The following is a 23,119-nucleotide window of genomic DNA, read 5'->3' as shown; positions in this document are numbered from 1 at the left end:
GTGTGTAGTTGTTGTGTGGCATGTTATGATGTTGTTGTAGCTGACCTGGTTTAGCTGGAAGCTGAGTCCTGCTTGTGTGTGCTGGAGTTGGTATTTCCAGTGTTCCAATAATCCCTGTGGTCCTATCAGTGAGTATTACAGCATATTTTATTCTTCTGAGAGTTTGATTTCACTGTTCCCTTGTGCCTGCAACAAAAATATTTGGATGAAAAAGATGGCTGTGTGGAGCTCCATGTTCATTGTGTCTGACTCTCAGTGGTTCCACATCAAATGTGCCTACACAACAAAGAATTTAGTTTTCGATGTGTTAGCACCATAGTGCTGAGGGAAGAATTGCTGAATAAGAGGGTGCCATATTTATAGAGTCATTTTTCAGAGAGCCACACTTTTAAAGTTTAAGAACTGGGAGCCAATAGAAAGTGTAGGTGCACCAATGAGATATGCTTTTGGAAGTTTTTTTCTCCTAAGTGGATGGCCAGCTGAATGTGGCATTCAACACAAATACTCCTATTTCTAAATACGTACAGAAACTGGTAATACTATTCCTTATCCTGTTAGTCAGGTCCATGACTAGGACTCAAGGTGCTATGGCAATATAAATACATAAATAAATATTAAAGAATCACTGACAAGCAATCAGATTTTTCTTCTAGCACATTCATAATCTCTTTATTTTGTTGTGCAAATCATAGCAACTAATTCTTGTAAAGTGGTTTATATAATTTTACAAATAATTTGGTTACAACCTTTATTATTTTGTAGTACACAGTCTCTGAAATGAATATGTGTAAACTCAGTTCCATGAAGGATAGTACATGTTCCTTTGAAATTCATAATTATTATTGTCAGACTACTGTGGTGTTAACGTGTGGTGATTTTGGTAATTACGGATTGCTGAAAATACTACTATGTTCAAATATTTTGCTCTGGGAATAGCATTCCATGAAATTATTTAGAAGATTGTCTCTGCAAAACCAGCAAGGAGAATCTTAACTATTAATAATTGTCTCATGTGGTTTTGTAAAATATTTAAAAACATTTTGGCTAGATTGCCACAGCTCTTACACGCAGGGGACTAAGCCCTGCCCCTCCACCCCTTTCTTCCCTACATGGCTGAATAAGGGCTGCTTAGGCCATGGCTCCAGCTCCATTGGGAAAGCAAGGACGGTGAGAAGTGGAGAGTGAGAGGAGCCCAGGCTCTGTTCTCTCCACCGGCAGGCCAGAATGGCTGGCTGGATGCACAGTGGGGAGCAAGCTGCATCAGGAAAAGAGGCTAAGTGACATACTCCCCTCCCTCTCAGAGGATGGGAGAGCGGGGGAGAAACTGTGACTAACAATTTGAGTCACAATTCATTCTCTGATCTGCTCCTAAGCTACTTGCTGCCACTTACGGTGCATTGTAAGCCACAGTTATCTGAAGAACTCTACGGCATAAAGCATTTTGGTGAGCAGAGCAAGATTATTTTTCTTCACTAGCAAATTTTCAAACATCTTAAAGCTCTAATTACGTTTTTAAAATTTTAGTGGCGGGTCACAAACCAAAGTTTTGGATGCCAGAATTTTGTTAGATCAGTGGCTCTCAACCTTTTCCCACTAGGAGTCCGATTTGTTTTGTGTACTCCAAGTTTCACCTCACTTAAAAACTACTTGCTTACAAAATCAGACTTAAAAATACAAAAGTGTCTCAGTACACTATTACTGAATGATTGCTTACTTTCTAATTGTTCCCATATAGTTATAAAATAAAATGATTGGAATATAAATATTGTACTTACATTTCAGTGTATAGTATACAGAGAAGTATAAACAAGTCATTGTCTGTATGAAATGTTAGTTTGTACCGAATTTGCTCGTGCTTTTTATGTAGCCTGTTGTAAAACTAGGCAAGTATCTAGATGAGTTGATGTACCCCCCGGAAGACCTCTGCGTACCCCTGGTTGAGAACCACTGCATTAGTGGACACTGGAATCCAAATGCAGACAGACTTGTTTTTATAATTCTATTTATCCATAAATGGGACTTACCATACATAAAATACTTCAGAAAAAAATATTTAATTTGTAAAGGATTATATTTCCCTCGACCATTTCTGTGTTTTAATTTGGCAGGCAAAATTATCTATAAAGAACAATATTAAGCTCCACTATTAGTTTCAAGTGATTATCTTTAAACTTTCTTGAAAAAAGAATTAAGGTGCATTAAAATATAATCAGACATCTACAGCGTGCTCAAGCTGTTACTTATATATTGCACTGCAAAACATATAAAAGCAAGTTCATACTTTTCAGCAAGTCAGCTGTACAGCAGCGACTTCTATTAAATGTGTGTAGTGAGAAGATACTGTATCATTTTAATATGTTATCTAGATATGCAATGTTCGAATTTACACATTACTCTACAGTTATAGGTGCTACAAATAAGATGAATATGTGCACAGTACTTTAAAATGCATTGCAAATCCTTTCTGGTTTCATTGGCTCTGGCAATTCCCCACACAGTCAAATCTGGTTAAACCACTCCTCCCACCATAATTAATTGAAGACTACAACATTCCTAATAGAGATCATTAAGGCTCTATTCTGATGATTGTTTCATTAGTCTGTGCATATTTCCTCACTGTTCCAACACCAAAAATCTTCCACATAGAAAGAAAAGTGTGTTGGCTGCAGAGTATTCAGGAATCTTTTTTCAAAATTAACAATTTTGGCCTGGGGATGCGTGCAATTAAATGTAGACTTAAAATAATAATACTTAGCACTTATATCTCTATTCATCCATGTAACTATTATTTGCATTGTGGTAGCAGCCATAATCTCCAGGTTCCATTGTGACAGGTGCTGTACAATCACACAGGTAAAAGGGTCCCTGCCCCCAAGAGTTTATAGTTGTACTAGATCTCAGTGGCTTTGCAAAGGTGAGTAAGAATTATCATTCCTATTTTAGAGATGAGGAAACCGAGGCACAGAGGTTAAGTGACTTGCCCATGGTTACACAATGAGTCAGAATTCAGGTCTTAGAATCATAGAATATCAGAGTTGGAAGAGACCTCAGGAGATCATCTAGTCCAACCCCCTGCTTAAAGCAGGCACAATCAACAATTTTTTTTTGTCCCAGATCCCTAAATGGCCCCCTCAAGGATTGAACTCACAACCCTCGGTTTAGCAGGCCAATGCTCAAACCACTCTGTCTCCCTTATAAGCTTTGAGGAAATATTTTGAGACCTATAAGCAAGGGCCCTGGAACCTTTGTAACAGTGGGAGGGCCATGTCGGAACCAGGAGGCTATGCATTCCCCCATTTTAACATGGTCATATTTTGGGTAGCAGGGAGTGGCATTGCCCCCCCAGAATTGCAAGCCTCATGCAGGTGCCAACTCTGCCCCCAAAAACTACACCCATGTTAAAAAGTGGGGGGCATGGCAACAGATTGAATGTCTATGCTGCTATTTTTAGCCCTGCAGCCTGAGCTCCACGAGCCCGAGTTAGTTGACCTGGGCTCTGAGACTTGGTGCCATTGGGTGTTCCTTGCGGTGTAGACATACCCTTAATGTGCTGCATCACCCCAGCTAGCTGTAAACTAAGTATTTGTATAGACAAGTTCTAAAAGGTGAAAGTCAGTGGAGAATCAGGCCCCTTGCCTCTAGCAGCATGTCACACACAGGAATAGGTTGGTTCACAGCACACAGCAGATTTTTGTTAACTGCTATAGTATGGCACTAGAGTCTTAGGGCCAGATTCCCATTTATACTAAGGCCCCTTTGTCTCACTCTGCCAGCATAAAGGGGCCTTAATATAAATGAGAATCAGGCCCTTGAAGAGTTCAGTTCAATGCCATTTGAAGTCAAGGGATTTTTAGTGCAATTGATTCAGAGGTGAGCGCTCATCAGCTGTGAGCCATCCATCTGTTTTGCTGCCAAGATACAAGTGACATTGGGTTCCTTGGCATAAAAGTGACACATAGGGGAATATTTTGCACAAAGCAAGTATGTGTTATGCCCATAGGTAGTTAGGAAGGTGAGCCCAAGGTCAGATAAAATGCAGCAGGCCTGCTGGGTCAAATTTCTTAGTTTAGGATTCAGTGTTCTTTGTTTTCTTAAAGCAGGGATCCTCCACCTTTTTTCATTCTGTGCCTACCTCCTAAGAGTGAAATCCTTTTATGGACTCCCTCCCCTCCCAACATGCCAATTCCCAACTGCTAGATTCTCAGAACCTTTCATTCTGTGGACCACAGTTAGACAAAGAGTGGCTGAGAATAAACCAATCCCTATTTTCTCCATATTCAGGGCAGGAGTCCCCTTAGGACACAGCCCTAAATATTTTCTTGAATTTTACTCCTAGTCAGAATCAAAATTATTCTCTAAAGCTGGTGGGCAAGATCTTCAGCTTGTGTAATTGGTGTAACTTTACGCCAGTGATCCCAGCTGAGGATCTGGCCCAATGAATATTAGGTTATCAACTGTGATAAATATTTTCGTGAATGAATTAATTATTATAGTTCAGAAGTATAAACTGATTCCTTAAAATGTATGATAATCATACTTGCCTAAAGCAACTCCTCTTTTGAACAAAAATTTTACACTTCACAAATTTTAAATTACCTTCTTGGTATATAGCTGCTAGTAGTTGGAAAATCTATTTTCTGTGCATCTAGAATAATGGCTGTACCATTTGTTTCATTACATCTAGTTACACTGGTGATTCGGAAAATATTTCATACTAAACTGCATTTCTTCTGTTCCCTGTTTTAGTATATAAATATATTAGTCTTCTCAAATACATTCTTGTTCCTTAGTAAGGCTTGTATTCACAGTCATAACAAAAGTGTTCACTGATGGAGCAATGTTTCAGTTTGCTTTCTTCGAAGTGATTTATATTATTAAATTCTACAGTGCTCTAAATCTTAACTGTCTTTTAGCAAATCCATCTTAGTGAATGAAAAATCACAATAAAAAAAGTACAGGTTATAATATTTTTATCCCAAATGGAGGCAGGATGAACTGAAGCAATGAGCTTATCAACACTTAGCCTATACACAAGAGCCTGATTTTAAACTCTGTTCAAAATACAAAGCCCATAAAGGATGCTACCATGATGATTATTGCATTTTCTCAACATCTTGCTACTTAGCACATATTTTTCCTTAAGCAATATCTAATTTATTTTCTTGAAGACTGCTCAAAGTTATTGTATTGTGGGGAAAAAGCACTTTAAATTTTATGAAGTTGTGAGTGAGACAAAATGATACAAAAATGAATTATCATTTGGTGATTCAGCTACATCATGATCTATTATGTCTTCAAAGTGATGTTATTTATGTTGGTATCATTCTCTGAACACCTGATATGCTCTTTGGCATGCTATGAGTTTAGCAGATGCATCGTCTTCTAGGCTTTACAGCTTCCTCTGATGAATGGACAACATTTGGAACAAAGCCACTCTTAACACCTTCCCATCCATCCTGTATAGAAATTTCTCCTTTCTTTACAAGTTCATATATGTCTCGGGTCAGAATTGTAAAGGATTCTTCAACATTTGTGGCATCTTTTGCTGAGGTTTCTATGTATTTCATACCACAGGCAGATGACAGTTTTTCAGCTTCTTCTCTTGTAACCTGACGCTGTGACACTAAATCACATTTATGTCCAACTAACAGAAACACAATCTGAAATGGCTGTACATGCATTTTAGCTTCTTCTAGCCAGTCTTTCACATGCTCAAAAGATCGCCGGTTTGTGATGTCAAACACCAGTAAGCCACCAACAGAATTGCGGTAATAAGATCGTGTTATTGATCTGAAAAGTGAAGAAAGAAGGGGGGAAAAAAGAAAAGTTTAAAGGGAATGTAATTACATTTCTCAAGTTGATATTTCAGTGCAGCAGTACATTCTTTGCTTGCTACCATCTCTTCACAAAATACACATTGGTTCTTTTTCATAACCAGAATTTATTTACTGAAGTTGTCTTTGATCATGTTCATTTTCCACATTGTCTTAAAGCCAAAAGCTGTCACTGCATGCAGCATCTTTGAACTCAACATCTCTGATATCAACTTTGGATGCAGACTCAGTTTGGAAAGAGGTATTTCTGGTAAAAAAATTACCATGTTGCACTTATTCAAGAAGAAAAAAATTTACAGCATTAATGACAATTTTTTTTTAAAGATAAGGCTCTGATCCTGCAAACAGAGCCGTCCCTTGGATAGGGCAAATCGGGGTGACTGCCCCGGCCCCTGCACTTAGGGGGGCCCCACACTTCAATAAAATTGGGACTGTCCTGATATTTAGCCCTTTGTCCTGAGTCCTGACCAATGTACGATTGGGACGCCATTTGTCCCAGTATTCAGGGGAGGAGGCTAACGGGGAGGCGAGCGGCGGGGAGGTGGGTGAGGAGGTGAGCAGCAGGCGGGCAGGGGGTGAGGAGGCAGGCGGGTGGGAGGACGGCAAGGAGTAGAGTGGTGGTCAGGCGGGGAGGCATGCCGGACGGACGGTGAGGAGACTAGTGGGGAAGCGAGTGGAGAGCAGGCAGAAGGATGGCAAGGAGGAGAGCAGTGGTCGGGAGGATAAGGAAGTGAGTGGTGGCTGGGCAGGCAGGCATGCTGGGCAGACAGCGAGGAGGCTAGCGGGGAGGCTGATTTGTCCCAGGCCCCGCATCCCCTTAGGGATGGCCCTGCCTGCAAACACTCATGCATGTACTTAACTGCTCATGTGAATAGTTCTATAGTTCAGCACATGGAACAGTGTTGTCAGAATTGGGACCTAAGTTTGCCATAGACAAGTATACTTATTGTAATCTCCTCTCAAACCAATTCCTTGATATTAAACTCCATGCAGATAATCATGTCTGTTGAGGTCAGCAAGAATAAGGCTTGTTATGTTCATGGGATACGGAAAGAGAAGTTAGAAAAAACAAAACACTCTTTCTGGAAGGCTGCAACATAACATCACTTTATTTCTTAGAATCCTGAACTCTAACTTGCAAAAACCAAAGACAGAGAGAGAAAAAGCAGCTGCTCCCTAACGCAAAGAGGCACAAGTCACCCCACCTTGCTCTAGGCTGGCTCTTTGCGCAGATTGACCCAGATGGCACGCTTTCCTACAGAGCCCCATATCTTACAAGCAGGACCAGGAAAGCCCTTGACAACTGAAGGTGATATTTTACAATTTTAACAGTTTTAAATACACCACAAGACCAAGAAAGGAAGTTCTGTAACTCTGGCCAAAAAGAAATCAGAGGGGCAAATGCACTTATTACAGCACTGACAAGGAACCTTTCTTTACCTCTTGCCTATCTATGGCACAGGGCTTCCAAAATTCTTTATGCTACAATCACTCAGGCTTGGAATGAGACATTTAGCATTGGGGCTCTAGACATTTGTCATTGATTCCAAGGCCAGAAGGGACCATTGTGATCATCTAGTTTGCATAACACAGACCATAGAACTTCCCCAAAATAATTCCTAGAGCATAGCTTTTAGAAAAATATGCAATCTTGTTTTTAAAGGAGACGCCAACATAACCTTTGGTAAATTGTTCCAATGGTTAATTACCCTCACTCTTAAAAATCTATATCTTATTTCCTTATTTTATAGTCTGAATTTGTCTAGCTTCACCTTCTAGCCATCGGATCGCGTTGTATCTTTCTCTGCTAGATTGAAGACCTCATTATCAAATGTCTGTTCCCCGGCAGGTACCTATAAATTGTAATCAAGTAACCCCCTAACCTTCTCTTTTGTTAAAGTAAATAAACTCAGGTCCTTGAGTCTATCACTATAAAACATGTTTTCTAATCCTTCAATCATTCTCGTGACTCTTCTTCAAACCCTCTCCCTTTATCAACATCCTTCCTAAATTGTGGACATAAGAACAGGACACATATTCCAGCAGTGACTGCAACAATGCCCAATACAGAGGTAAAATAACCTCTCTACTCCTACTTGATATTCCCCTGATAATGCAGCCATGGATTTTGGCCACAGCTTCACACTGGGAGCTCAAGTTCAGCTGATTATTCATCACAACCCCGAACTCTTTTTCAGAGTCACTGCTTCCCAGGATAGAGTTCCCCATTGTGTAAGTCTGGCATACATTGTTTGTTCCTAGACATATTCATTTACAGTTAGCAATATTAAAACACATTGATCCCAGTTTACCAAGCAATCCAGACAGCTCTGTATCAGTGAGTGATCTGTAGCTCACGAAAGCTTATGCTCAAATAAATTGGTTAGTCTCTAAGGTGCCACAAGTACTCCTAACCTCTTCAGTGTTTCCCACTCCTCCAATTTTTGTGGCATCTGCAAATTTTATCAGTGATGATTTTATGTTTTCTTCCAGGTCATCAATAAAAATGTTAAATAGTGTAGGGTCAAGAACAGAGGACTTTAGGACCCCACTAGAAACACACCCGCTTGATGCTGATTTACCATTTACAATTACATTTTGAGACCTTTCAGTTAGCCACTTTTTAATCCTTTTAATGTGTGCCATGTTAATTATATATTGTTCTAGTTTTTTAATCAATATTCCTCCCACTTCATCTGTCACAGGCCTTCAATATACTACGACACAAGAAGTAATTCTTCTGCTCTACTCCGTGCTGATTAGACCTCAACTGGAGTATTGTGTCCAGTTCTGGGTGCCACATTTCAGGAAAGATGTGGACAAATTGGAGAAAGTCCAGAGAAGAGCAACAAAAATGATTAAAGGTCTAGAAAACATAGGGTGACCAGATGTCCCAATTTTATAGGGACAGTCCTGATTTGGGGTCTTTTTCTTATATAGGCTCCTATTATCCCCCACCCCCATCCAGATTTTTCACCTTTGCTGTCTGGTCACCCTAAGAAAACATGACCTGTGAGGGAAGATTGAAAAAATTGGGTTTGTTTAGTCTGGAAAAGAGAAGACTGAGCGGGGACATGATAACAGTTTTCAAGTACATAAAAGGTTGTTACAAGGAGGGAGAAAAATTGTTCTTAACCTCTGAGGATAGGACAAGAAGCAATGGAGTTAAATTGCAGCAAGGGAGATTTAGGTTGGACATTAGGAAAAACTTCCTGTCAGGGTGGTTAAGCACTGAAATAAATTGCCTATGGAGGTTGTGGAATCTCCATCACTGGAGATTTTTAAGAGCAGGTTAGACAAACACCTGACAGGGATGGTTAAGATAATACTTTAGTCCTGCCATGAGTGTAGGGACTGGACTAGATGATCTCTCGGGGTCCCTTCCAGTCCTATGATTCTATGATGACCTCTGAGGATGCAGCTGGGGAACATGGGGTTTCAGAGGTATTGTAACCATAGTTGTGGACAAAAGATTAGAATAGTGTCCCACCAAACTATGAGTAGAATGTTTCACCCAGCTGAACGATATTCATACCAGAATCAAACAGGTTCTCTTAGCCTCTAACAAGCAAACCAATAAAATAAAGCCTTTCTCTGAGAAAGGTGAGCCTGACCTGAGATTGAAGGAGACAATGATTGGTTTGAGATAGAGTGTAACTGCCATCCCTACTCTGAACCTCAAAAGCAGTTATTTGGATAGGAGATAACCAAGCCTTTTGCTGAAAGGAAAGTTTTTTGATATGTTCTGTGTGCGGGATGAGGGAGGGAATGTCTTGATTTGGCAAACACCTGGATGTGTGAGGCGGGAAAGAGAGAGAAGAGTTGAAAATGACCATGAGGTTGCAAGCCTGGGCAACAGGGAGAATGATATTGTTGTCAATGGTATTTCACAAAGCCAAAAAGATTAGCTCAATTTTAGCCATTTTTAATTTGAGGAAGTGAAGGGGCATCTAGGAGAAGACACAAGAAACACTACTAGTGTAAAAAGCCTTTCCAATTGAAATGATACACTTACTGTGTTTATGGTAAGTATTTGGAGTAAAAATACAGCCAACAAATTATTCTATTTAATTTTACAGTGGGGGGGCAGGTTCTTTTATAAATGCTATATAGCAAGTGTATATAGCCTTAAAATAGTTTGGATCAGAGTAAACCCTATTTGATAACATATTTTTATACAGCAACAACTCTCCTTAACTGTTCAATTTATCACCTGTAAAGTTTTTTGTAACAACTGGAACATAAAGGCATAACGAACTCAAATAATGATGTTGCAGATGTGTACATGAATCCTGGGATAATTAAATTCTGGTAGTCACAGCAAGTTGCATTTGAAAGGGGTAGCAGCTGTATACTAGGGTAAGACTAACTGTTTATTCTAATATTTTCGACTGATCTTTTCCAATATCTTAGGGCCAAATTCTATTGTGGATGTGTGTGTGTGCAGTTCTAAAGTGAAGCCAATGGAATCGTACCCTCAAAATTAATTCAAATTGGCTTGGATCTGGAAAATGACGTTGGTGAAAACTGGCTGAAGAAACATAAATACAGGGTAGATAATACTTTGTGTGAAGTGTCGAATGGAGATACCAAAAGGATCTGTGTCAGGCTCTGTCTTACCCAGTATTTTCACTAATGATTTAGAAGAGGGCATAACTAGCATGTTGTTGACATTTTCAGATGATGCTTTGGATGAATTGCAAATGCAAGCAAGGCCATAAGAAATGATTGAAATGGATCTAGAGGGACTAGGAATATTGCCAGCAAAATGAGATTTAACTTGGAATAATGTAAATAATGCAAGCAATCTGAAGAAAATCCTTGAAAACAGTAATGCAGACAGTGATATAAGCAATAGGGGACAGAAAATGAAATAATGCTATACAAGTACCATACTTTCTTATATAGAATTATGTGGCATCAAATACCCATGAACTATTTGCCTTTAAATAATACCACATGTACACCTGTGTGTTTTACATATACAGGACCAGATCCTAAGCTGTATATCAGTGTAGCTCCATGGCTTCACTATAGCAATGTTGATTTTATGGCCTATATTATTTGTTTAATTACCTAAAAACAGTTCTGCAAAATAAACAAATGGTTAAAAAAAGCAACTGTAATTTTGGACTACATAAGAAGTGGCATCATATCAGGGAGAGAATAGTTTCTATCTTTGGATACAATCATAACTCAAATAAATCTTTCACTTTCAGATCTTATTACTAAAGAAAATCTGATAAACTTGAGGAGTTCAGAAAACAGCAAGAGAGGAGGGTTAGAGAGAATAACTTATGAAGAAAGATTTTTTAAAAAATGATTTAAATATGTATAGTTTGATTAAGTGAAAACTAAGGAGGGCAGATATGTGTGGAAATAGTGTACAAATATTTGAAGAGGTTCAACCTCAAGGAAAGCAATTGTTTAGAGTAGTGTATTACATGAAAGTATAATTATGAGTGATGAGATAAAATTAAGAAGTAGGAAATTGAGGCTGACAATCAGGAAAAATCTTTCTAGCACTGAGATCTATTAGGCTGTTGAACAGTCACTCCAAAAGAAGTCATGGAAGACCCCAGACTTGAGGTTTTCAAAACTAGACTGAGCAAACACTAGAAAAATATATTTTGGGGAACATTCCAGCATTGGTTGGGAAATGGATTAGGGCCCAGATCCTCAAAGTTATTTAGGTGCCTAACTCCCATTCAACTCAATGGGAATTAGTCTCCTACATACCTGGGCTAGATGATGCACAATAGGTCTATCCATCTATAGATTCTGTGAAACCATATGAAAGGGCAGAATTTGGTCCTCACTAATACTAAGGGAAAATCTTTTAGTATTTTTCGATGGTATTAATTTTATTTCTCAACTCACTCTGTCCTGCCCAAACTTAAAGGAAAAGAGCTTAATTACATCTCAGACATTCTTCTTGTGACCACCATCACAATAATTTTGAACAGCATGATGCAGTTCATAAGCAAAACCCATTGACATCACTAGCAATGTGCAAATAAGTGCTGCAATATCAGACCCTAAACAAAGTTTAATTTATTGTAAAAGAGAAAATGAAATATATTTCCCTCTTACCAGATAGAGTCATGATATCACAAAGATTTGCTAAGTACAAATCAAACCAAGTTTATGAATGTTACTAAACTTGAGTCTAAAAATCATTTAGAAAAAACAATGCTATATTTATTCTCTATTCCATATAAACCAGTTACAGGTTATGAAACCTATGAACCATTTGTGCTTTTGCTAAATATAGTAAAACAATCTATCTCAAAAAAACAAAAACAACCCCCTCCCCCGGATAAACGATGTTAACTAAAGGATATTAGATTCTTGAAAGGACTGCTATCATTTCAGATTTGCAACAAGAGAGTTTGTATCAAAGCTATCAATAATACATTTGTAATCTTCATACAAAACTTTTCAACAAAAAAGGCAGGTGTTTTTTTTGAGAAAGTTAATCTTTGTCGATCAAAACATGCTAAAATAAATCTTAATAAGTCTCTGCCTTTTCAATAGATTAAATAAAGCTACAGTAGCTATTAAACCGGAACCAGATGGCTTTGATCCTGAATTCTACAATTACAAGGCCCACAAAATAACTCTGTATTCTACAACAGTTTCCTGTTGAAAATGAGATTGCTCCATCAGAAAATCATGCAGCAGACTGACCCTCCAAAGAATAATAATTTCACACTCTTTAGTTTTAATTGAGAGCATATTGTTTAATGTAGATTCTAAAATGCTTTATTGAAATTATGACTTCTCATTTAGCGGAATCCTTGTGTAGGTTAATTAATTCTGATTAAACTGGTTTTACTAAAGGGGAAATTGTTTACTTCAGAAGTCATTTTAGATTAAACTGAGTAATTAGGTTAAAAAATATGTCCCTGATAGTCATTCTAAGTGAAAGGAATGATAAGATATTATTCACTGGACAACTGTTTCTGAAAATAAATTAGAGGCTATATTAATCACATCAAACTGTATTCTTAGAGTGATGCTCATTTTAGAGTCATGCTTATTTAGTTACCAGTTTCTTTCTGATTCTGATCTCACTAATTTTTACTAAAATGAAGGAAACTTTCCAAATGAAAGCTTTATCTTTATCTAATTTAGAAAGAGAATTATTTTTATTCCCAGCCTATGAACTATATTATAATGGAGTTAAATTTGAGAGTACATATCAATCAATTAAAAATTACAGGGACGGTATAATTATCCCAAAACCATTCTTTACAAAGCTAGAATGCATTCATATAATATTCTGGCTTTGTAATGCATAGTTTTAGGATAATTACAACATCTATGCAATGTTTTACCCTTAAACTACTAATACACATTCTCAACCTTATCTATATCAAAATGTAGTTTTCAGTTTTGGAATCTCCCTGCTATTTAAAAGTTATTAAAAATTTCAAACAACATTAAACAAGAAACCTAAAGCAAAATTGACCATGTGAAATTTCTAATGGTTTGATGATATGTAATATCAACCATAAATCATTTAAAAAATACCTTTTACAGGCAAATTCACTGGTACATCAGTGCAGAGCAAAACAGCCAGTGTGCATTAGCCAGTTAAGATAGGTGTACAGTGGCTTTGCATCACAGCAGTGAAAACCAGGCAAACTTTACTGGTGACTCTGACCCTTAATTTCTTATTGATGTATGAGTTAGAGGGTGGTGTTAATGAGACAGGCAAAATATGAGAGTAGGTTTGATGAGCCCAATGCCAGAATCCCAATGACTCTGGGGTTTAAGGCTCCCCATGCACTCCTCCCTCAGTTTCCCCAGAAGGTCTGGCTTGGTGCTTAGTGGAGCTCAGGCAGCAGTGCTATGGGGAGACTTTCAAGCGGAGATGACCAAGCTGGTATGCAGGCAAAGAATCTTTAGGGAGCAGTGATAATTGGGTCACGTAATCAACCAATGAAAACACTTGACACACTGTCCAGTCTGCTTCATACCATTGTCTCATTTCAGCCAATAGACTTATTGCATGCAAATTAGCTGTAGGAGAAGGGGGGTAATTGGTTGATTTACCTCTGCAGTCACAATGGCTCCACTTAAAAGTTACCTGAGCCTAGGGTGACCAGATGTCCTAGGGACAGTCCTGATTTTTGGGTCTTTTTTTTATATGGGCTCCCATTACTCCCTCCCCCCCCCCGTCCCGATTTTTCACACTTGTCTGGTCACCCTACCTGAGCCCGTCGGTAGTCTATATAATCATAGTAATTAAATACAACAATCATTAATAACTTAGTTTAATTTCAGTCTGTTTTTTTCAAATACAGCCTATGCACAAGATTACAATTCATTTTAACTATATGGATAGTTGAAGAGTCTGTGTTATTCCATTATTAAGATAATTCTGAACAATGACAAGATTGAAACATGCTAAATTTCTTAAAGGACTCAGTTTTTAATTAATTTGAACTTCAACTGATTTACAGATTTGCTTGTATGTGAACGGAAAATCCATTCTTTACTCAAAGAGGAAGTGCTGTGAGTTTGGGGATGGTAGTCTATTTTGACCCTAACTGTGGAGCCTTTACCATTACCCCAGTAATAAAGGTATATCCTTTCACACAGTTTATATTTAATCTGTATTAAAACTAATTAATCTGTATTAAAAACATGGATACTTGTAAACATCTGAAAAACTCAGAGCAACAAGGCAAGCTACATTCAAGTTCAATCTCTGTCTTTAACTCACTCCACAGCATGTATGTCTGCAGCTCAGATTATATAAGAGTGGTTCAATCCCAGAGAGGGCTGAACAAATCATTTAAAGTCCACACTGCCTACTCACTACCGAACCAGGCAGGTGATAAGCATTACTCAGTCAAACTGGCAACAGATCCATTCTCTCTTAAATTCTGTCCTGACATTGCCAATGGCAAATTATTTGTTCCTACGAGGTACCTTTGCATTCAGTCAAGCATAATGTGTTAATATGTGAGAAGGTCATGTGAAAAAACTATCCAGTCTGGATTCATGTGAGGTTCACATACAGATTGTTCAAAGTTTCCTCTCACTTAACCTGGAAGTTTAATTTTTTTGCTTTAATGTGTAGACAAATATACTCTGGTACAGTATCACTTCAATGGGAACTGGGATTGCTCATCTTCTTTAAAAACCAGGCCATGGTTTTAGTACTTAAGGATGGATTCAGAGCCTGACTAACTTCAGTCACTCAGGTTTGCAAATTTTGTGCAAATAATAAGATTGGCTCCCAATTCAGAATCACATTCTGACTCACCTGTTGGATCTGCTTACTTAAAATCTCCTTCCATAACCAACTTCCTCTCTAGAAGCTCCTTCTACGTTGCAGAAACAGAATGCAGAGCTATGAAGAATGTGATAGGAACACAGAGATTGCCATACTGGATCACATCAGTGGTCCATTAATCTAGTTCCTATCTCTGACAGTGGCCAGTATCAGATGCTTCAGAGAAAGGTGCAAGAAACCCTGTGATGGACAGTTATGGAAAAAATCTGCCCAGAGGGAAAGTTTTTCCTAACCCCTGTCAATTAGAAGTTGATTTATGATTTGAAGCATGAAGCTTATATCTATTATAATGTTTTATCCTATTTGACATTACTATGGATGTTCTTATTAGCCATGTAAATATCTAATCCTTTAAAAAATCTTACCAAGGGCTTGTCTATACACGTATTGTACTACTTTAATAATACCAGAATAGTTGAAGTGTCCCTGGTGTGGACACAGTTTTACTGGTAAATGAAATAACTTATTTGTGTAGGGACGGATAACAAACTATACTGTTATAAGGCACCTTTATACCAAAATAGCTTCATCTACACTATGATTTGTACTGATTTAACTAATTTGATTAAAAATATACACCTCTAATCAAAGTAGTTAAATTGGTACAAGAACTGTTTTCTCACCAAGCCTACGCACTTGGTTTCAATGATATCTTGTGACAGTGAGCTACACAGGTTAATTATGCACTGTGTAAAAAAGTATTTATTTTATCAGTTTTAAATATGACATCTTTCAATCTAATTGAATAGACCTTTGTTCTTGTATTATAAGAGAGTAAACAGGAGTGCCCAATTTACATTCTGTTGTATAAATGCCATCAAACCATGGTGTCTTGTTGCTCTTTATCAAAATGTCTTAGGGCCTCCTCTTTGACACCTGTATCTCTGTCAGTACCTCTTCCTTATTACCTGAAATAAGTAAAGCTGGGATGTGTGTGTGTAGAAATGAAGAATGCTAACATTAATAAAATGTTCAAAAACCTTCATAAGAGATTAACTATAAAAGATATGCATTTCCAAAGCTGAGCCCGTGGAGTTCTGGAAGAATAAATGAGGCCAAAGACAATATGGTTGCCTTTCAACATCCATAGTCTTCATGTGGTTCTGAACATACTATTCCAAAGCAGTATGACCATTCTGGAACATTAGCACCATTGACCTGAGGCCTTTATAAAAAGCATCACCCCTAATAAATCCAGAGTTTCTCCTAGCTTCATCTAATTCAGCAAAGACACTCCACAGAAGTGGTGTCAGCATGGATGGGCATAGGCAAAAAAATTCTGAGAACTGCAGTTACTGGTAAGTAACCTTTTTTTCTCTATCATAAAATTGTCTCTGCAGATCCCTGCTATAGTAAATGAGCCCTCCTATTGGAGTTGTCTGCTAATGCTTGCTGGTGAATACTTAATTCAATAAAGACAGAAGCAGTGGTCTCCTGATCTGGGCATGAGCCTGAGTCTCAGAACCAAGAATAATTTTGTGAAAAAATAAACAGAGCAACAAGTGGCAATATCAGAATTCGAAACACTTTACAGGGAAGCTATTGATGTTAACACTCTGGTAGAATGAGCTTTAAAACTTCCCATAATCTCCCTTGTACAAATAATTTGTCATAACAAACTTGACTATAGGCAATACTAAATCCACTTGGATGGCTTGTGAGCATAGATCATCTCTCCTTGGACTTTTTCTTAGAGTCCACAAACAGACTTTCTGAAGCTAGCTTCCCTGGCAGAGTGTGAGGCTTAGGAAAAAAGGTAGGCAAAGAAATTAACTAATTTAGGTTAAATTTTATCCCATCTTGGTCAGAAATACACGGTGAATAACCACTTTATCTTCATTAAACATAGTCTATCTAGGTTCTTGTCTCCTAGATTGTAAACTCCTTTGGGTAGAGCTATCTTTTCGTTCTCTTTGGACAGCACCTGGCATAACGGGGTCCTGGTCCATGATTGCAGCCCCTTGGTGCTACCACAATACAAATAAATTAGTAATAATAAAACTGTGTCCATCACTGTATTATCTGATCTCAGTATAAGGAGCCATCCAGGCTTGCAACTTGCTTAACCACTTTGCAGAAGTAGTAGAAACCATGCCACTTTAATTGAAAAGTAATGCGAAGTAATACACTCAGCAATGTAAATGGTGTTTCCATGAGCCTACTTAGAATCAGATCCCAATCCCAAGACACCACTGGCAGATCCAGTAACTTTCTCAGAAGTTTTACCATAGGATGTAGAAGAAGGAAAGAGATTTGAATAGGATGGTGGTGGCAAGTACACCATCCAAATGTACTCTTCTCTGGGGATGTCCCCTAGGCTTGGGACCAGCAGGGGGGCTGGCGTCTAACTACTATGGATTCCCCTTACACAGGGAAATCCTCTGGGAGTGTATTAAGCCAGCCTTAATGCACCAGTGGGACAGTGCAAAGGAGCTGCAGCAGACTTGAGAAACAGACCTATACACTGCTTGGTCATTTTTATTGCTACAACAAAAGCATCCTAGACCTTTTGGCATCTTCTAATCTCCCGAAGGCTATAGTTTGATTATGATCTACAGCAGGGATCGGCAACCTTTGGCATGTGGCCCGTCAGGGAAATCCGCTGGAGGGCCGGGACAGTTTGTTTACCTGCAGTGTCCACGGGTTTGGCCGATCGCAGCTTCCACTGGCCGTAGTTCGCCATTCCAGGCCAATTCGGAGTGTGGGAAGCGGCGGCCAGCACATCCTCAGCCCGCGCCACTTCCCGCAGCCCCCACTGGCCTGGAACGGCAAACCGAAGCCAGTGGGAGCAGCGATTAGCCAAACCTGCAGACGCTGAAGGTAAACAAACCATCCCAGCCCGCCAGCAGATTTCCCTGATGGGCCACATGCCAAAGGTTGCAGTTTTCTTCATTTAAGTGTAATGAACAGAGGACAGAATATACAAGTTTCCAACATACTGTTTATATTTTAGTAATCTATTTATAACATGCTTGAATAGGCTAAACACAATAATTGCTTTCATAATTTCTGTGCATGCCAACTGTCAAGAAATGTCTATTAGCAAACCAAATATATTTAACAGTATTTCCTCTGGTAAGTATCTGCTGGGTATTCGAAAATACACATATCCTGTACACTAGTGGGTAAAAGTCAAAGCAACGGCATGCATGACTCATCATTGCATATCCCCTGAGCATCATCATGTTAAATGATGGCTATTATTTGATTTCAAATGGTGTTTTATTTACACCCCTTTGAGTCCACTAATAGTCTTGTCATTGGACATATTGGCCCTTTGCCAGCAAAATCAAAATTCAACAACTACTAGTTATTAGGCATGTGTTTATAAGTATTTTACATTTGTTTGTAGGAAAATACTAAAAAGTTGAAAAACATTAAGAGGCTTGTCATAAATATAAAGGGAAGGGGAAACCCCTTTAAAATCCCTCCTGGCCAGGGAAAAGCTCCTCTCACCTGTAAAGGGTTAAGAAGCTAAAGGTAACCTCACTGGCACCTGACCAAAATGACCAATGAGGAGACAAGATACTTTCAAAAGCTGGGAGGAGGGAGAGAAACAAAGGGTCTGTGTGTCTGTCTATATTCTGTCTTTGCCGGGGATAGACCAGGAATGGAGTCTTAGAACTTTTAGTAAGTAATCTAGCTAGGTACGTGTTAGATTATGATTTCTTTAAATGGCTGAGAAAAGAACTGTGCTGAATAGAATAACTATTTCTGTCTGTGTATCTTTTTTGTAACTTAAGGTTTTGCCTAGAGGGGTTCTCTATGTTTTGAATCTAATTACCCTGTAAGGTATCTACCATCCTGATTTTACAGGGGGGATTTCTTTATTTCTATTTACTTCTATTTTTATTAAAAGTCTTCTTGTAAGAAAACTGAATGCTTTTTCATTATTCTCAGATCCAAGGGTTTGGGTCTGTGGTCACCTATGCAAATTGGTGAGGCTTTTTATCCAACATTTTCCAGGAAAGGGGGGGTGCAAGTGTTGGGAGGATTGTTCATTGTTCTTAAGATCCAAGGGTCTGGGTCTGTAGTCACCTAGGCAGATTGGTGAGGCTTTTTACCAAACCTTGTCCAGGAAGTGGGGTGCAAGGTTTTGGGAAGTATTTTGGGGGGAAAGACGTGTCCAAACAACTCTTCCCCAGTAACCAGTATTAGTTTGGTGGTGGTAGCGGCCAATCCAAGGACAAAGAGTGGAATATTTTGTACCTTGGGGAAGTTTTGACCTAAGCTGGTAAAGATAAGCTTAGGAGGTTTTTCATGCAGGTCCCCACATCTGTACCCTAGAGTTCAGAGTGGGGGAGGAACCTTGACAAGGCTATTGTTATCAATCGTGAATCCTGCACTAATCTTGGAGAGGCCTGACTCATCAAAAAATATTTATGCACTTCTGACTCATGCAAGCCCAGGAAAGTTGCTGGTTACTTTCAGGGGTGGCAGGTTTGTATAATTTTTGGTGGTGTCCAGAACGGGTCCAAGTCCCACTCCCTCCCTATACCTGCCTGGAAAGCTGATATATATATTTTAAAATAATGTAAAAATGGACTGAAAACAGTACAGTTTCCCTTTATTGCACAATGTGGGGAGGTATGGGGGGATGCGGGCTCTGGCTGGGGGTGAGGGGTTTGGGGTGTGGGAGGGGGGTCAGGGCTAAGGCAGAGGGTTGGGGTGCAGGGTGAGGGCTGTGGGATGGGGCTGGGGATGAGGGGTTCACGGTGCAGGAGGGGGCTCAGAGTTGGGGCAGAGGGTTAGGGTGCGGGGGGGGGGGTGAGGGCTCTGGCTGGGGGTGAAGGATCTGGGGGTGGGCTGGGGCTGAGGAATTTGGGGTACAGGCAGGCTGCCCCAGGGCTGGGGACAGAGAGGAGGACTCCATAGTGCCCCCAGCCCTCTCCCACCTGGCAGCAGCAAGCTCTGGGGGAGGGGCCCCCCTTTTCCCCCTGGCAGCACACTCACCCGGCACCATCACTTCACGTGCTCCTAGGGGCCAGGCCCCTCTCAGGCCCAGGAAGCCCCCTTGCCTCCCCTGTGGTGGGTTTCAGGGGAAGAGCTGCCATTATGTGTGCGCCTCCTCTGGCAGCAGCTGCGCCGCCGCCTCAGCCCACCGCCGGTGCTGCTCCCTTTTGTCGCCGGCAGTGGCCAGTGAGGGAGCTCAGCGCGGAGCAGCAGGGCAGCCGCCCGCAGCCCAGGGTGCAGGTAGAGACTCTCCAGGAGCGGGCCAAAGTAGAGGGGAGAGAGCCCAGGTTAGGACTGGGAGTGTGAAGGCATTAAAGGGCACTAGAGAAGACAGGCAACCAACAGTCCAGACAGCAAGGTGTCTACACTATGGCTCTAGCACTGGTACAACTGACAGGTGGTAGCTCCTTGGAGTGGGGAGGGGGTTAGCTTCCCCCCTACTGCAGAGGAAGGAGAGATGGGGGAGGGGACTAGCTTTAAGGTGGTGAGAAAGTAAGAGACTGGGGGGAGGCAGGGAGTAAAGATCCCCTATTGCAAGGGAGGAGGCAGATGAGGGAGAGGGAATTGCTACTCCCAGTGGAGGTGTAGGGGCAGAGATGGAGGGGTGAAGAGATGGGACAATGGCACTATTCATCCCTTCTGTAGGGGTGGGGTGGGGTGGGGAAGGGGAAGGCCCAAGAGGAGGATGTGCCTTTGGGGAAAGAGGGATGTCTGGCTTTGCCTTCTCCAGAGGGAGGAGAGACAGGAGGGGTGTCCCAGTGGCTGGACTGGGAAGTGTGTGATGAAGGACAGGAGTGTGGGGGTTGGGATGGAGGTGAGTTCCTGTGGTTACAGGCAGTTCCAGGGAGAGTGGAGACCCTAGAAAGCAGTGTAACCAGCTAGGGGGACAGTGTGGTCCCGAGGGATGGGGGGAATAGGGAGCACTAAGGTCTATGCAGGGGAGGAGCAGCAGGTGGGAGGCCCGGGTGAGATCAGGGTGCAGCAGGGTGTGTCCAAGGTGTGTTGTGGAGACTGGAGGGCGAAGGGGACGCCCGGGTATGGGGTGTGGTGCAGGGGAGGCACAGGAATGATCGGGAAAGGGTAGGGGGCAGGATGGAGGTCCCAGGCGTGGTGCTAGGGTGGCGGGGGGATGGGCGGGGAGGAAGGGGGTCCCAGGGCAGCAGGGGGAGGCAGAGGCGGGATCCTGGGGGTGGAATGGGGATGGGCGGGGAGGCAGGGGCGGGCACAGGGTCCCGGGGCAGCACGGGAATGGGCGGGGAGGCAGGTGGTCCTGGGGCAGCACGGGGAGGTAGGGGCAGGGTCCTGGCGCTGGGCGAGGAGGAGGCAGGGGTGGGGTCCCGGGGCGGCTCGGGGATGGGCGGGGAGACAGGAGCGCGGTCCGGGGCGGCGCGGGGATGGGCGGGGAGGCAGAGGCGCTGGAAGGAGGCCGGGAGCGAGGCGAGCCGCCCGTACCTGAACCGCTCCTGCCCCGCCGTGTCCCACAGCTGCAGCTTGACCCGCTTGCCGGGCTCGATCTCCACCAGGCGGGAGAAGAAGTCCACCCCCACGGTGGGGTCGCAGTGCAGCGGCCCCGGGAAGCGGCCCTCGGTGAAGCGGTGCAGGAGGCAGGACTTGCCCACGGTGGAGTCGCCCAGCACGATCAGCCGGAACTGATAGATCCAGATCGCTGCGTCCATGGCGGCCCCGGCCTGGCCCGGCTCGGCCTCGGGGCCCTTCCTGGGGCTCCTCCTCGGCCGGTGCCTGCACCGCGCTCCCACCGCCCCTATCCCGGGCATCGGCGCTGCAGGCCGGCTGCGGGGGAGGGGACGGCTCGGACCCGAGCAGCTGCACCCTGTGATGCCAGGGAGGGGCGGGGCCCCCTGGCTCCTGGTGGTGATGGGGAAGGGTTGGGGTCTCGCCGATCCCCATGGGCAAAGGGAAGGGTTGGGGGTCCCCCCCGGCCGCCGTGGTGCAGAGGGGAGGGTTGGGGTCCTGCTAAGGGGGAGGGGGTGTCCCACGGACCCCGTGATGCAGGGGGGAGGGCTGATTGTACTCCTGGGGGATTGGAGGCGGTACAGGTAGGGGAGGGAGGGTGCTGTCCCTTCAGCACCTGTTCTGCTCAGGTTGAGCTGAACAGGTCAGCCTGAGCCATTCATTGCATCACACACCCTGTGTCTTCCCTGCAGAGTTAACTCATGCTCTTCTTGGGATGTCACCCCATCACTCCCCCCCCCCCATCCTCTCACCCCCGTGTGGTGGTGCTAGCTGGCCCTGCTGGGGGTTTACCCAATCACTTTGCAGTGAGGAGGCAGGCTAAGCCCCTCTCAGGACTCCAGTGCCTTCCCACAATTCCCCCCATGTGCCTCAAAGGACAGACAAGATCTCCACAATTCACTGGGAAAGACTCATAGAGTGGCTTAGCTTACTGCAGTATAACCAACTGCGGTATGTCCCTGCACAGGTCCTAGTGACACACGTGGGAGCCCAACCCCGAAGAGGACATAGTGACTCAGACGTGGTGTTGCAATGTGGTGGTTCATCCCCCAGCTAGGCTACTCTGGGTGCTAAGACCTGGGTGCCAATTACCCAGGCTCCCTGCGGCGAAGACATTTCCTTGAAGCAAGAGTTTCCCCTCCATCCCCAAACTCCAATTCACACATGCTAGGCCCTATTCCCCTATACAACAGCTTGTAACAACTCACAACAGATCCAACAAGGGCTGCAAGATGGGTGGATAGGGGGGCAAATTAGAGAGGCAGTGGTGGGGGGGGGTGTACAAGCTAGGCACTGAAAAGGATGAGCAGGGAGTTGGGGTATGATGCGGGATAGACAATGGACTGTGGGGCATGAGATGGGCAAGGGAAGGTGTGAGCAGGGCTGAGAAAAAAGGGTGTGTTGCAAAGTAAAGGTGGGTGCAATAAAGGGTGATGGGCAAGGATGGTAGAAAGAAGCATGAGATATGAAGAGGAAGGGAGGGAGATGAGTAAGGAGTTGCAGAAGGAGTGAAGGATGTAAGATTGAGATGCTGTGCAAGAGTGGGAGT

General features: G+C 42.3%; 1 protein-coding gene across 1 annotated transcript; it reads right to left on the bottom strand.

The window, feature by feature from the left end:
* Positions 1-2,365: 2,365 nt before the first annotated feature.
* RAB39A (RAB39A, member RAS oncogene family) lies at positions 2,366-22,309 on the bottom strand. The gene is made up of 2 exons (XM_048844684.2): positions 21,550-22,309; positions 2,366-5,790 (listed from the first exon to the last, which is right to left on the bottom strand). Exons 1-2 carry the CDS (start codon positions 21,870-21,872, stop codon positions 5,364-5,366), a joined length of 750 nt encoding a protein of 249 aa, XP_048700641.1. The 5' UTR covers positions 21,873-22,309; the 3' UTR covers positions 2,366-5,363.
* Positions 22,310-23,119: the final 810 nt, after the last annotated feature.

The sequence above is a fragment of the Caretta caretta genome, chromosome 1 (genome assembly GCF_965140235.1).
Source record: "Caretta caretta isolate rCarCar2 chromosome 1, rCarCar1.hap1, whole genome shotgun sequence".
In the NCBI taxonomy this organism is placed as follows: domain Eukaryota; kingdom Metazoa; phylum Chordata; order Testudines; family Cheloniidae; genus Caretta; species Caretta caretta.
This window is presented reverse-complemented; position numbering and strand designations above follow the sequence as displayed.